Here is a 14,274-nt window from a genome sequence, read left to right as displayed (position 1 = left end):
GGAATCTTAGTTCCCCAACCAGGGATTGAACCCAAGCCCTGGCAGTGAAAGTGCCAAATCCTAACCACTGGACCGCTAGGGAATTCCCCGATGTATATTTTTCAGTATGCTTGCATATGGAATTTCAGTTAGCCTCTTAATGGAACAAATATGGGATTACTTTCATTACATGTAACATACTCTCATCAGTTATATTGGCTCCATATGGCAGTGGTTTGGGAGCGAAGCAGGGGAGGAAATGATAAGAAGGGTGCTTTATATCAGTAAAGTCTTCACCAGTTGAACTGATAGAATTTCCAGACCTTGGGTTTATTATGAGCTGAAAGTAAAATACTGTATTAAGATTCTTGCTATGAACTAGGACCCCTCTTGGATGTTTGTTCTGCTGGGTACAGGCAAATAGGATTTTGAGCAGGTGTGGAAGAAGAGGTCAGAGAAATTGGTGGAAATAGGAAAGAGGAGGAAATATGACTACTACCCTAGGGAGAGGAGCTTTAATTACAAAGGTAATTAAAGAGGATTTTGAGGAAGAGGCTTTAGCAAAATATATCTAACTTAGCAATGCTTTTGGAGTTGAAAATGCTTCTTTTGAGTGTGTTGTTCAAAGAGATGCAAGATGAACAAGCAAAGAGTTGGAGTGGAATTGGGTTGACCACCCAAGGAGATTCAGTGACATCTATAGGTTTCTCTATAGGTTTTAAAATTCTGAAAAATGAGAGAAATTTAGATTCTTAGAAAATCTGACTACTGTGAATTTCCAATAATAGAATCCTGTCTATTTGTGAATTTATATCCTTTAGAGTGTCCATCCATCAGGTGCTCAGTCGTGTCCAACTCTTGGTGACACTGTGGACTGTAGCCCACCAGGCTTCTCTGTCCACAGGATTCCCAGGCAAGAAATCCTGCCAATTTCCTCCTTCAGGGGATCTTCTCAACCCAGGGATCTAACCGGAGTCTTCTGCATCTCCTGTATTGCAGGCGGATTCTTTACCCCTGAGCCACTGGGGAAGCACCCATCCTTTAGTACACAGGCTTTTAAAACATTGGTGCATATCAGAGTAGCCTCACATCCTCATTTTATAGAAAAGAAACTGAGGCATCAACCAGGGATATGATTGCCCAAGACCACAGAGATAACTAGTGGTAGTATCTTCTGATGCAGTTCAGTAAGCTTCATTGCACAGCTTCTCCACTGCATGTACTAGTCTTGTTTGTGATGTACCTGTTTGTGGTGTGTCAGAGTGAATTCAGATCCTTCCAGCCACGCTCACTGGTTGCAGGATCTCAAGTAAATTGCTTAATCTCTCAGACTAAAGATTCAGAAAAAAGACTTTTTTCTTCTCCATAAACTGAAGATTATATGAGATAGAGTGTATCAAGTACTCTCAAAATATCCTGGCACATTATGTAGTTAGCTGGTTTATGGAAATAGAGCTTGTCAGTGTTAACTGATTGCCAAGAAACCAATCATTCAAGTTTACCCTCATCTACCCATAAAGACAATAATAAATGCAGTTATACTAGAGGTACTGCATTTTTAGAACAGGCGTCTATTTCTTTCCTTCCTTGCTTTCTTTCTCTTTGTCAGTGGTCCTATTTAGAAATACATCCCCCCCTTTTTAATTTTTTTGGTTTTGGCCGTGCTGGGTCTTCGCTGCTGCGTGCGGGCTTCTCTAGCTGTGAAAGCAGGGGCTGCTCTCTGGTTGCGGTGCACGGGCCCGAGGCACAGGGCTTCCGTGGTTGTGGCGTGTGGGCATGTGGACTCTTCCCAGACCAGGGATTGAACTTGTGTCCCCTGCATTGGCAGGCAGATTCTTAACCACTGGACCACCAGGGAAGTCCTAGAGATACCTACTTTTTAGGTATGTTACACTGAGTGAATCTGTATTGGTAAATATATGTATTTATAGTAAATAGATGTATTTACATAGCACAGTTAATTTTTCAGTGACTAAAAGATGAGAATTAGTGAGTTTTAAATACTATATTAAAACCAGTGGTTGAAAGGGTTTTTGTTTTTCTGTTTCATTGGTGATAATATAACTTGGGAACAGAGTTGAAACTAAGGGAAAGTTTTCCTTTAGAAATTTTCATTAGATTATGAAAATGTTGGAAACCTCTGCTTTCTGTGAAGACACAGGTTAAAAGAGTAAATGAAAATTGTTAATACAACTTAAAAAAATCATGAATTTTTACTCTGCTGGTTCAAAATTTGAAATAGAGACTTACTGCCGAATTTCAGTTGGGTTAAGTAGATTTTTATTGAGCAAAAAGTTTTTAAAATTTTTAGTGTTTTGAAAAATAGTGCTATATAGATAGTATGTATTCAGATGTTCATGATTATTAATATCTCAATATCTTGCATTTTATTAGATACTTACTATAATGTACTTTTAAATAGCCCAGTATTTGAGGCCAGATTTACTTCTTTCCCCGAGATTACTGAACCTTATTTTGTAAGGAAGTATCTGTGAAAAGCCAGGCAAGTGGATAAATGATTTAATGAATATTTAGATTAAGGATATTTTTCACCCATTCTGTAACAATTTATTTAAAAATTTTTTAACAGTTTATTTAAATTTTTATAAAATTGAGACTTAAGGCATATTAACTTGAATTTATATCTGATTTTAATTTAAAACTTTGCAAATAGTCATTCTGATGGGCTAGTTTGAAACAGTTATCTTGTACAGAACCTTATTGTTTAGTCACTAAGTCCTGCGTCCAGCTCTTTTGTGACCCCATGGACTGCAGCCCACCTGGCTCCTGCGTCCATGGAATTCTCCAGATAAAAATGCTGGAGTGGGTTGCCATTTTCTCCTCAAGGGGGGAGGATTCTTCACCCCTGAGCCACAGTGAGAATTCTACTTTGTCAATTGTAGTGGCACATACACAAAAAAACCTTAGATGGGTCATAAAGCTTAAGGCAGAAAAAAAAAAAATCTGAGTAAAGTTTCCTGTGAAGGATAACCGTCAGTATGTTCTGTAGAATAGCTTGGTGTTTTCTGGTGTTAGACATCTAGATACCATTGAGTAGCAGAAAAAAATTGTGCCTCAAAATGCGTGTGCTCCAGAGTTAACGGTAGGAAGTTCTAAGCCCAGATGCAGGTGGTAAGACAGGCCTGGCTGACTCCGGAAATGAAACATAGCCGCGGGGCATGTGGCTTCTTTCTAGGTGGCTTCAAAGTCATAGTTCAGTGTTAATTACTCTGTAGTCTTTAATTTAGAATTAAGTAAAGTGAATATTAAAGATAAAACAATTATATAATACCAATTTTATTGAAGTTGGCCTTTTGTCTTTAAAGTGAAGTCATCATAGGTGATTGTATGAAGCACCAGAGAACCCCCCCCACCCCCAAAAAAAATCCTTTAAGGATAACCACCCCTGCCTGCCCCTCCCACACAAAAGAAACTGTATCAAGTTGAAACTGCAAGTATTTTTTTCCCCTTGATACCGCACCTCCCCAACCCTCTACCCCATTTGCTTGGATCTAGTCATGAGACATATATCCTTGGTGTTAGACTTCATCCTGAGTTGTTTACACCGAGAGCAAGTTCTGACTAAAACACTTGTTTTGAGAGGGCATTTGACCCCCCCATTGTGTAAGAATACTGTCCGTTTTCTTTGTGTATCATGACTGTGTACTGGTATCTTTGAAGAAAGATGAGTTCACCTAAATATTTATTGAACTATTCCAAAATTCTTAATAAAAACTTTAAAACTTCTAATTTTTTAGTGCCTATGATAGAAATTGAGAGTTCATAATCAGACTGTATTTAAGAATACTCATTTTAAAGCTATATTTTAGAATACTAATAACTGAGTTTCTGCTGCCAGGTTATATTTTATTTTATTTTATTTATTTATTTATTTATTTTTTGCCAGGTTATATTTTAGAGTTCAGTGACTTTTAGTATATTTATAGAGTTATACAGTCATCACCATAATTTAGTTTTAGCACATTTCTGTCGCCTTCAACAGAAATTCTGGACCCATTCACAGTCTCTCCTCACTGCCATCCCCAGCTCTCAGCAGCCACTAGTCTACTTCCCATACCTGTAAATTTGCCTTTTCTGGAGCGTCCATGTAAGTGGACTTATATAATATGTGGCCTTTTGTGTTTGGCTTCTTTCATGTAAGTTAATGATTTGAGGATCATCTTTGTTGTAGTCAGTATTAGTATCGGGCTTTCCTGGTAGCACAGACGGTAAAGCATCTGCCTACAGTGCGGGAGACCCGGGTTCGATCCCTGGATCAGAAAGATCCCCTGGAGAACGAAATGGCAGCCCACTCCAATATTCTTGCCTGGGAAATCCCATGGACAGAGGAGCCTGGTGGGCTGCAGTCCATGGGGTCGCAGAGTCGGACACGACTGAGCGACTTCACATTCACTGTACTTTCACTTTCACTTTGTTGTAGGATATATCAGTGTTTCATTCCTTTTTATAGCCAGATAGTATTCCATTGTTAGGGTCAACAACATTTATCATTTCACTAGTTGATGTTCATTTGAGTCGTTTCCATTTTGGGGCTATTGTAAATAATGCTGCTATGAACATTTATGCCTGAGTCTTTGTGGAACATGTTATTTTCATTTTTCTTGGGTAGATACCAAGGAATAGATTTGCTGGATCATATGGTAAGTCTATGTTTAATATTTGAAGAAACTGCCTAACTTTTCCAAAGTGGTTATACCATTTTACATTGCTGCCAGTAGTGTATGAGGGTTACAGTTTCTCTGCATCCTTGCCAAACTTGGGGTTTTTTTTTGTTTTTTTTTTTTGTCTTTTTAATTGTAGCTATCCTAGTTGATATGAAGTGACATCTCAATATAGTTTTGGCTTGCACTTCCCTAAGGGCTCATGATATTGAACATACTTTCATGTGACTTTTGGCCACTTACCTCCTTTATGGAAATGCCTGTTCAGATCCTAACCTATTTTTTTTGAAGTGTGTTGCTTATTTTTTTATTATTGAGTTGTAGAAGTTCTTTATATGTTCTTATTTTATGGATTGTGAAGATTACTCTCTCCTAGTTCTTCTAGGAATGTTATGATTTATAGTTTTAGTTCTTACATTTAGGTCTGTGACCCATTTTTACGCATGGTGTGAAGGTAAGGATCCAAAGTTAATCTTCGCATGTGGATATGCAATTGTCCCGAACTGTCATTTATTGAAACAAGTCTCTTTCCCATTGAATTTTCTTAGCATCTTTGTCAAAAATCAGTTGACCATAAATGGAAGGGTTTATTCTGGGCTCTCATTTCTATGTCTTTGATTTATATTTCTATCCTTATGCCAGTACCACACTGCATTAATTGCTGTTGCTTCATAGTACATTTTGAAATCAGGACATGTAAGTCCCCCAACTTTGTTCTCCTTTTTCAAGATTGTTTTGCACCCGCTCCCACCTCCTGCCCTTGGTTTTCTCAGTGAATTTTAGGATAACCTTGGCACTTTCTGCAAGGAAGGGCCCAGGCGTTTTTAAAAGATTGAGTTGAATCTGTAAACCAATTTGTTTAGCATCGCCATCTTAACAATATTGTCATCTGATCCATGAACATGGAATGTCTTTTGATTTATTTAGGTCTTTTAAAATTTCTTTTAAGTATTTTATTCTAGTGGTGTCACTGTGAGTGGAGTTATCTTAATTTCATTTTGAATTGTTCATTTTGCTAGTGTATAGAGAGTTAAGTTTTGCACTCATTTATACTATGGTCAGAATGAATGTTTGGCCAGTATGACTCCACACAATTTGAGAGTGTGGTTTAACTGTTTTGCTTTGATCAGCCATATCATTCATGACAATATCTTAGAATGACTGTGGTAACCTTAAGCTTAGTTAGGTTGCAGTTACATAAGGTTTCTAGCGTTATGTTAGTCTTATTGTCAAAAGCATGTCAGAATAACTTTTTATAAGTCATTTGATTAACTCAGAATGCAGTACCTTTAGTTTCATAAAATACAGAATAACATATTTTGAATACATGTAATTTTTGAAGGAGAAATCACCTGGGTTTGTTTGTAGATCATTGATGAGTAGCATCTATAGCTTAGTTGTCACATAAAATTAAAAGTGAAATCCCCTTAATATTGTTTGTGTGCTTTACTTTGTTCATCACCACATATACCTGTTAATAAAGTATTTGAGAATTTGTAAGCTGATTTCTTTCATTCATTCTCCTTCAGTAATGGGGTGAAGCATTAAATTTTTAAATTTCTTGTTTATGGGATTATTTATTTTTAAAACTTTAACATATTTTTCAGGGTCAGTTAAATGAAAGCATGGACCATGGGGGAGTTGGACCATATGAACTGTAAGTATATTTGAAAATGTTTCACTGTGCTGTCTTTTTTTAATTTAGGTTATATCAGCTCCAGTTTACAGGCATCATGTGATTTTAATAACCTGTTCTTAAGTATATAGTCATATACAGAGACTTGGTTTATTGGGCTTGGCACCAATATGAAAACATATCTGGGGTTTTGAGATCATGTATGGATTTTGAGAAGAAGATTATTAAAATTCAGAGTATTCTGAATATGAGTCTTGAGTGTGTAAAAGATTTTTATTAGTTTAATATGGAGAACTACCTTTTCCTACTGAACAATAAAAATTTTAGAAATGCTCTCCAAATCAAACGCTTATTGTTTTGCTTGTAATGTGTCATCTAAACAGAGATTTGTGCATTCTTATGTCATTCTGGGAAAGCTTCATTAGTTGAATAAGGTGTTTAATCTGCTCCGTATCCCACCTTCAAGTAAAAAGCCTTGGATTGTGGGGAAGCTGAGATGATCACTCATAGAAAGCATTTAAATGACAGATAAATTGCCACCCTTTTGGGGACCTTTAAATTAAGCATATATGGAAAGATGCATGCTTATAATTTATTAACAAGAATTTTTAGCTGACAACTTGAATTAATTGGGTACTGTCAGAAAGTGCTCAGATTTTCTGCTGAAGTTGCCAAGTACAGTTGGATAATATCTAACCTCAGACATTTTGAATAAACTAAATGAATAACTAGAAGACTTTTTTCCTTTGTCAGCGTAATAAACTTGTTCTAATTCATCTTAGTTTGGGAGTACTTGATGCTTATGAAAATCAATAATCAGTAGCACATTCTGTAAACAAGCAGATCAGCAGACAGTTCTCAAGCCACCCTAATCTTGACCTACCATGTCTTCGAATCATTAGTTAACTTAGAGCACAGATACTAAATTTGCTATCTTGTACTTTTTTCCTTTTACTTAATTGGAGTATAATTCTCATTCTAACAGTACGCTGAAAGTAATTTAACTTCTCGCAAATTTACTTTTGGTTTTGCTTTTCTCCCCAGTGGCATGGAGCATTGTGAGAAATTTGAAATCTCAGAAACTAGTGTGAACAGAGGGCCAGAAAAAATCAGACCAGAATGTTTTGAGCTACTTCGAGTACTTGGTAAAGGGGGCTATGGAAAGGTAGGAAGTATTTTGAAATGAGAGCTGTTTTTGTCTGTCTTGGGTAGATTAATGTTACCCCCTGTTTCCAGCTGTCTTCTTCAGTCTTTGCAAGCTCTCAGCAAAGGACATGATCATTTAACCTGATATTATTTGAGCAATGTATAGAAGCTCTCCTCCTCTTACCACCATTCACATAAAAGCCTGGCACTTTGTGGGTACTCAGTCAACATTTGTAGAATAAATAAATAGGCAGCTGGGCTAGGCAGTATCTGTTATTAGTGGGTTCATTTCTTCCTTTTGCTAAATGGTACCGACTATAGGTATTCTTTTAAAAAACAAACTACTCCTTACTTTCAAGAGGCATGGCTCATTAGATTGGTATCTGTTACTGAGACCTTAATCTAAATTGATTTTCTTTGACTTGCAGTATTCGGAGCAATAGAGTTAGGGAAGCTGAAGAATTTAAGAGAGGAGAAGAAAAATGAAGAACATCTTTTGGTTTCATAGTTTTGCCAGAAGCTTTCTAATTTAAGACCTCGCCTTTGAGTGTTCTGTTCAAGAAAATTTGGACATTCTCTTTGCCATTCTTTGCCATTCAAAGACAGAGTTTGGGTAACATAGTAGTTAAGATTAAGCTTGAGAACTATTTATGCTATTGTGTAGTGTTCATTTTTGCGAAACATGGCATTTTTAGTTTATTCTTAGGCTTCAGGACACATTTTCATATGTTTTTATCATCGTGAATGTATAACACATGCACTGTGAATCTCATATTTTAGCTGTTGCATGAAAGGATATTATGGCTAATCATTTTAAGGTGTAAGTAATTCCTGTCAAATATTATTAAATAGTTATATGTGAGGCATCTCTGAAAATTTATGAGCTATTTTATAATTTCTGTGTGTCTAGGAAACATAATGATAGTTTTTTCTATGCAAACTTGGATTTTATAAAGTAACATGGAGTGCTTGTTATAAGAGTGCTTATTATTAGATGGTCATTGCCCAACTTTGCCACCAGATGTCAGCAGACTAAATAGGAAGGTTCTGTGTTGTATGACAGTTTTCACTGCTAAGGACTTCCTGGGTAGCTCAGCTGGTTAAGAATCCTCCTGCAATACAGGAGAACCCAGTTCAAATCCTGGGAAGTGAAGATCCCCTAAGGGTCACGCTACCCACTCCAGTTTTCTTGGGCTTCTCTGGTGGCTCAGACAGTATAAGAATTTGCCTGCAATGTGGGAGACCTGGGTTGGGAAGATCCCCTGGAGGAGGGCATGGCAACCCACTCCAGTATTCTTGCCTGGAGAATCCCCAAGAACAGAGAAGCCAGGTGGGTTACAGTCCGTGGGGTCGCAAAGAGTCGGGACACGACTGAGTGACTAAGCACACTGCTAAATCTTGAATGTCGTCTGGCTCTTGTAGCTCATCGTTTATGTACACGGTACTTCACGGTGCTAGTTTCTGTAAGAATATAGACTGCTGTATCATTGCTTCATATTCGTAGGAATTAAGGGACTATGACTTACCGTAGTTTAGCTTTTAATAACACACACTTTTGTTTTTCATCCAGGTTTTTCAAGTACGAAAAGTAACAGGAGCAAATACCGGGAAAATATTTGCCATGAAGGTGCTTAAAAAGGTGATTTCTCTTTTCCCCCTCAACTATATTCTTAATTGCTATAAAATCCATATTTTGGTCTAAACTTCTCAGTTAAAAATTGTATTTCTACCACAATTATAAGTCCTCTTGGAATATGGGGTACATTTTATCATTCTTACTCCTGTTTTATTCTGCTTGGTTACTTGGTGAGGGTGCAGAGGAGATTGTTTCAGTTCTCCTCTGAGGTTAACTCTTTTCTCCCTTTGTTCAGGTCTCTGTATTTCTAAGTAATAAGCATGTTCTGCTGTGACTTAATTCAGTAGTTTTAGAATTACAAACTGACTTCCTATTTTATTCTTTTTTACTTCTTTCTTCCTTTTTCCCATCCTCATCTGGCATCATTTTCTTTCATTCTACTGTTGTCTTCTCAAATCTTCCATCAGCTCTGTAAAACACCTTTCAGGCCAGTGTTCCATGATCACACTTATTAGATAAGTAACTAGTTCCGTTTATTTTCCTAGAGCCATCCCAGAGGAACCTTCTGTCCCCTGTTCTCACCTGTACTGATCTTGTTCTTGGCATAGCTGTCATTACTCGACTTCCCCTTCACTACTACAGTCCTTGAAATCCTCCTAACTCCTTCAGTGTTGGATCCTTTGTTTCTTGGATCCCAGATGTTCTTTTTTCTTAGTTTATGTCCTGTTCCCTTGCTTTGGTGACCATTTACTGGTGGATTTCCTGAGAAACTGAATGAAGGTGAATTTGATATTCCAAATTTTTGCAGTGATGTGTCTTGCTTTGATTCTTATTATTTATTTTTACTGTTTCAGTCTTAAAAGTTTTCAGTCTTCTAGCTCTAGGGAATTTTCTTTTATGATCTTTTTGATAATTTTCCCCTTGTTGTTTTCTTCTCTTAAAATTGCGTTTACTTGGGTGTTGGACCTCCTAGACTGATCATTTATTTTTTTTCCTTTCCACTTGTCCATTTCTTTATCTTTTTGTTTACTTTCTAAGGTTTTCCTAGAAATTTATTTTCTAATCATTTTTAAAATTTAATGTGTTTATTTGGCTTTGCTGTGTGGCTTGTGGGATTTCATTAATAGTTGCCCGACCAGGAATCTAGTCCAGGCCCCTGGCAGTGCAAATGCAGAGTCTTAATCCCTGGACCACCAAGGAATTCCCTTACTGATTTTTTTAAAACTATCATATTTGTAATTCCCCAAAGCTCTTTCTGTTGTTTTTTCTTTGTATACCTATCTATTTTGTGAGTACAGTATCTTCTTTTATTCCTCTGAGACATTTTAATTATAAATTCTTTGAAATATTCTTTTGTTTCATGGATGTGTCTCTTTTCTAAGTGCCTATTTTCTTTGACTTTGATTTAGCGTTTTGTTGCCATGTTAGGGGCCTTCTTTAGATGTCTGGTATCCTTGAAGAGTGGAACTCTGAGAAGCTGATCAGAAACTGTGTATGTGTAGCCTTCATTGTGCAGTCATGAGATTAGCTGGCAATTGACTAAGAACTTCTAAATGTTAGCATCTAAAGGTCTTTTTTCTGGTATGGATCAATCCGTGCTGGGAAAGATCCTCTATTCTTTTGCCTAGAAAAAGCATTCTGGGACTGGATGACAGACAGGAGATGGAGATCTGACCTTTCAACATCAGATTTTTACTAAAATCACGCTTGTTTTGTTTTTAACTTTATTGATGTATTGTTGCTTTACAATGTTGTGTTAATTTCTGCTGCACAGCACAGTGATTCACTTACACACACACGCATGTTCTTTTTCATCCATTGTGGTTTGTCACATGGCATTTATTATAGTTCCCTATGCTATATGGTAGGTCTTTGCTGTTTATCTAGCCTCTGTGTACTAGTTTGCATCTGCTAATCCCAAACTCCCAAACCTTCCCTCTACCTTCCCCAACCCCAGCTCCAAGTGTATTTGCTTTGTGCGTCTGTTTCTGTTTTGTAGATAGGTTTATTTGTTGTATTTTAGATAATGTAAGTGATATCATGTGGTATTTTGTCTTTCTCTTTCTGACTTACTTTGCTTAATATGGTAATATCTAGCTCCATCTATGTTGCTGCAGATAGCGTTATTTTGGTCTTTTTTATGGCTGAGTAACAAAGTCAAGTTTTTACTTCAGCACTCTACTCTGTATCTGATCATTCACTCTTTTTTTTTCTTTTCTGGAGACTACATCTCTCCAAGTGGTAGTTCCTGGCTGGTTACTGTAGATATGGAAATCTTGCTGATCTATCTGTTCCTTACAGAGACTTTCAGATCAGGACCTTCAAATCGTCCTATTTTCATCCCTCCACCTTCTGCCTTCTGTAGTCCTTAATGATTCTATATTTTTTCCCCATTTCTTTCCTTTTATTTTTACTTCTAATTTTTGAACATTACTAAGGATTTATCTGGTGCGTCAGATGGTAAAGAATCTGCCTGCCCGCAGGAGACCCAGGGTCTGGAAAATCCTCTGAAGAAGGGAATGGCTACCCACTCCCAGTATTCTCGCCTAGAAAATTCCATGGATAGAGGAGACTGGTAGGGTCACAAAGAGTCAGACAGGACTGAGTGACTAACACTAACTGTTCAGGGCTTTATAGATAGATTCAACTTTTTTTGAGTTACGCCTCTTTCCAGGCATTTAGGTTTGCTCATACCCCAGTATACTAAGTTATTCACAACTGCTTTATCCCCACTCTGTTTTCACCTTTTGAGACGCAGAGTTACATGCGTTTCTTTGTTTTATTAACCTTGGATTGTGTATGTTTGGTTTCTTGTTCTTTTGGTTTAGGATTGATTTCTGAAAAGATCTCACTGTCTTAAAAGCTTAGTAGAAAACTATATAAAGACAATCAAAATGACTTTTTAAAAAAATACAGTGTTTATATATCATCCTGTTTGCTTCCCTGATTTTTACTTAAGCAGTACAAATGACTTCTTAATTTAAAAACTGAGGAACAAATACTGTGACCACGGTTTTATTGGTGATTGTCTTAAAGAAGCAGTTTAGGCATTTTCAACTTCAGTTTCTGCGTCAGTAAGCCAGAATTAATCTGCTCTCTGGCTTTCCCGTTGGAATCATTTGAGATTATGGATAAAGTATTTTAAGTCTAAAATTGGAGACAGTATAAATAATATTTGTTCTTGCAGTGTTGAAAGAAGTACTGGTCAGGTTTCTTAGAATAATCCATTCCTTTTGATGAATGCCTGATAATCAGGGCTGAGCAAAATTAGTCATAATTACATCTTAAGTGTCTGGCACAGATATCTTTAATGGAAAGAAGAGGGGTTTTTTTTTCCCCACTGATGGTAAGTGGGTGTGGAATAATATATTGGGAAGTCCATAGACGTAACTGCTGCTGTTTGTCAGGCTTCCTTTTTGTGCCCAGGCATGGAAGACCTAACTTGCTTTGCCTCTTCTTTTATTCATTCGTTCTCACTGTTTGGTTTTTCTTTCCCTAAACCTGGCTAGAGAATCACACACTGTCTCATTCTTTCCTTGCTGTTCCTGAAAACAAGCTAGGGTTAGGTCCAAGGTTTTCATTCCTAAATCCCTAGGTAAAGATAGCTGTGTTCTCCCTTTGGGTTTCTTCTTTTGATTTTGTTATCCCTGGAAGCAGAGAGTACTGACCCTCTTAACCTGCTGCTGCTACTGCTAAGTCACGTCAGCCATGTCCGACTCTGTGTGACCTCATAGTCGGCAGCCCAACAGGCTCCTCTGTCCCTGGGATTCTCCAGGGAAGAACACTGGAGTGGGTTGCCATTTCCTTCTCCAATGCATGAAAGTGAAAGTGACATCGTGTCCGACTCTTAGCGACTCCATGGACTGTAGCCCACCAGGCTCCTCTGTCCATGGGATTCTCCAGGCAAGAGTACTGGAGCGGGTTGCCATTGCCTTCTCTGCTCTTGGCCTGAGTATGTGGTAAAAATTTACCTCTTTCTAACCTTAAAGATAAAATCATAAACCAGATGTTCTCTTGTTTTAAATGAGTTGCTTACATCTAAATAATTCGTCTGGATTTATCAGTTCTCCTGGGCTTGTTTACTCATTATGAGAAGGGTAGAATGTTGAGGAATAGACTGTTTCCAACAACTGTCTCTCTGTCCTACCAGTTGCATCAAAAATGTGTACTCTGGAAGCAAAATATTGTTGCCCATGTCATTAGTTTAGCTCACATTGTAAACTTTAGAACCTTGGCGCTAAAGGCTTGTAGTTCACAGATTGGTTCTGTTTCTTTCATTCCTTCTTTTATTGAACCAGCTGAGAATCTGTAGTGTGCCAGGCATTTTGCTAGACACTAGGATTTAGCACTTCAAATGAACGTAATCTCTGTTCTCACTCTGCTTACTGTGTAATTCAAGGGAAGAACTGATAAGTGTATCCTTATAATTTCTACTCTAGTCAAAACTTTCCCACTTTGAGGATTAAGCTTATACTAATTTCTTAGTGTTTATCAGTCGTTTTTTCCCACTCTCAAGTCTTATTGTCCTGGGTGTCTTCTATGTCCTTGTATTAAATAAGTAATCAATTGCCTAGCCTTCTAATTCCTCATTGATCCCAAATCCATCAGTGTTCACCTCCACTTCACATCGCCAGGCCCCATAGTTGTATCGTCCTCTTCTGAAACACTGGACTAAAAACACTTCCTTATCCCTATAGTGCTCCTGGTTTGGCCTTTTTGTGCTTTGACCTTTCTGTTTTTTTCTTCAAGTTCTTAGTCCCTTTTTAATTTCACCTTATACCTAATCTAGCCTAATCAACATGCTCTGCCACGTCAGTCACCTGCTATCCCTGGTTGACCTTATCCTCCAGAACGCTCTAATCAGTTTATTTGTTAATACTCCTTTATTCCTGTATCTCAGTCATTGAACATCACAGGCAGAAATCACACAAACTTTTTTTTTAATCACACAAACTTTAAATTGCTACTGGGAAAAATTCATAGTCCCCAGCTCACGTAGACCCTCAGAACCCACCAAAGGCTCCTAGCCAACCCCTTCCATTCTCTACAGCTAGTAGAGCCTTCACTGTTAGTCCAGCTGTTCGTTTTTAGCAAACTGCCTCTCTCCCTAATTGAGGCTGCCAGATACGATTGCCTCCAACTTTCTTACCCTAATACCGTATTGTCTGCATTTTCACCTGTCTTCACTTCACTCTCTCCAGGCTTAGTGGGAGATGCTTCCTCTTTTCCAAGGCTAAACCCTCTCTTTATGTTTG

At 37.6% G+C, this 14,274-nt stretch overlaps 1 protein-coding gene across 5 annotated transcripts in view; it reads left to right on the top strand.

Annotated features, from left to right (window-relative positions):
• Nucleotides 1–14,274, top strand: part of RPS6KB1 (ribosomal protein S6 kinase B1) — a 38,564-nt gene that overhangs the window by 1,627 nt on the left and 22,663 nt on the right. For 4 of the 5 annotated variants that reach the window (XM_043482331.1, XM_043482340.1, XM_043482348.1 and 1 more), the window contains exons 2-4: nucleotides 6,269–6,318; nucleotides 7,342–7,462; nucleotides 9,014–9,082. In XM_043482331.1, coding sequence (XP_043338266.1) covers nucleotides 6,269–6,318; nucleotides 7,342–7,462; nucleotides 9,014–9,082 — 240 coding nt within the window. The remainder of the gene's footprint in view (nucleotides 1–6,268; nucleotides 6,319–7,341; nucleotides 7,463–9,013; nucleotides 9,083–14,274) is intronic. The other variant, XM_043482355.1, reaches the window with a different exon arrangement.

This window comes from Cervus canadensis, chromosome 1 (assembly GCF_019320065.1).
Source record: "Cervus canadensis isolate Bull #8, Minnesota chromosome 1, ASM1932006v1, whole genome shotgun sequence".
NCBI classification, from domain to species: domain Eukaryota; kingdom Metazoa; phylum Chordata; class Mammalia; order Artiodactyla; family Cervidae; genus Cervus; species Cervus canadensis.
The sequence above is the reverse complement of the archived record's forward strand: the minus strand, read 5'-3'. Positions and strand labels throughout refer to the sequence as shown.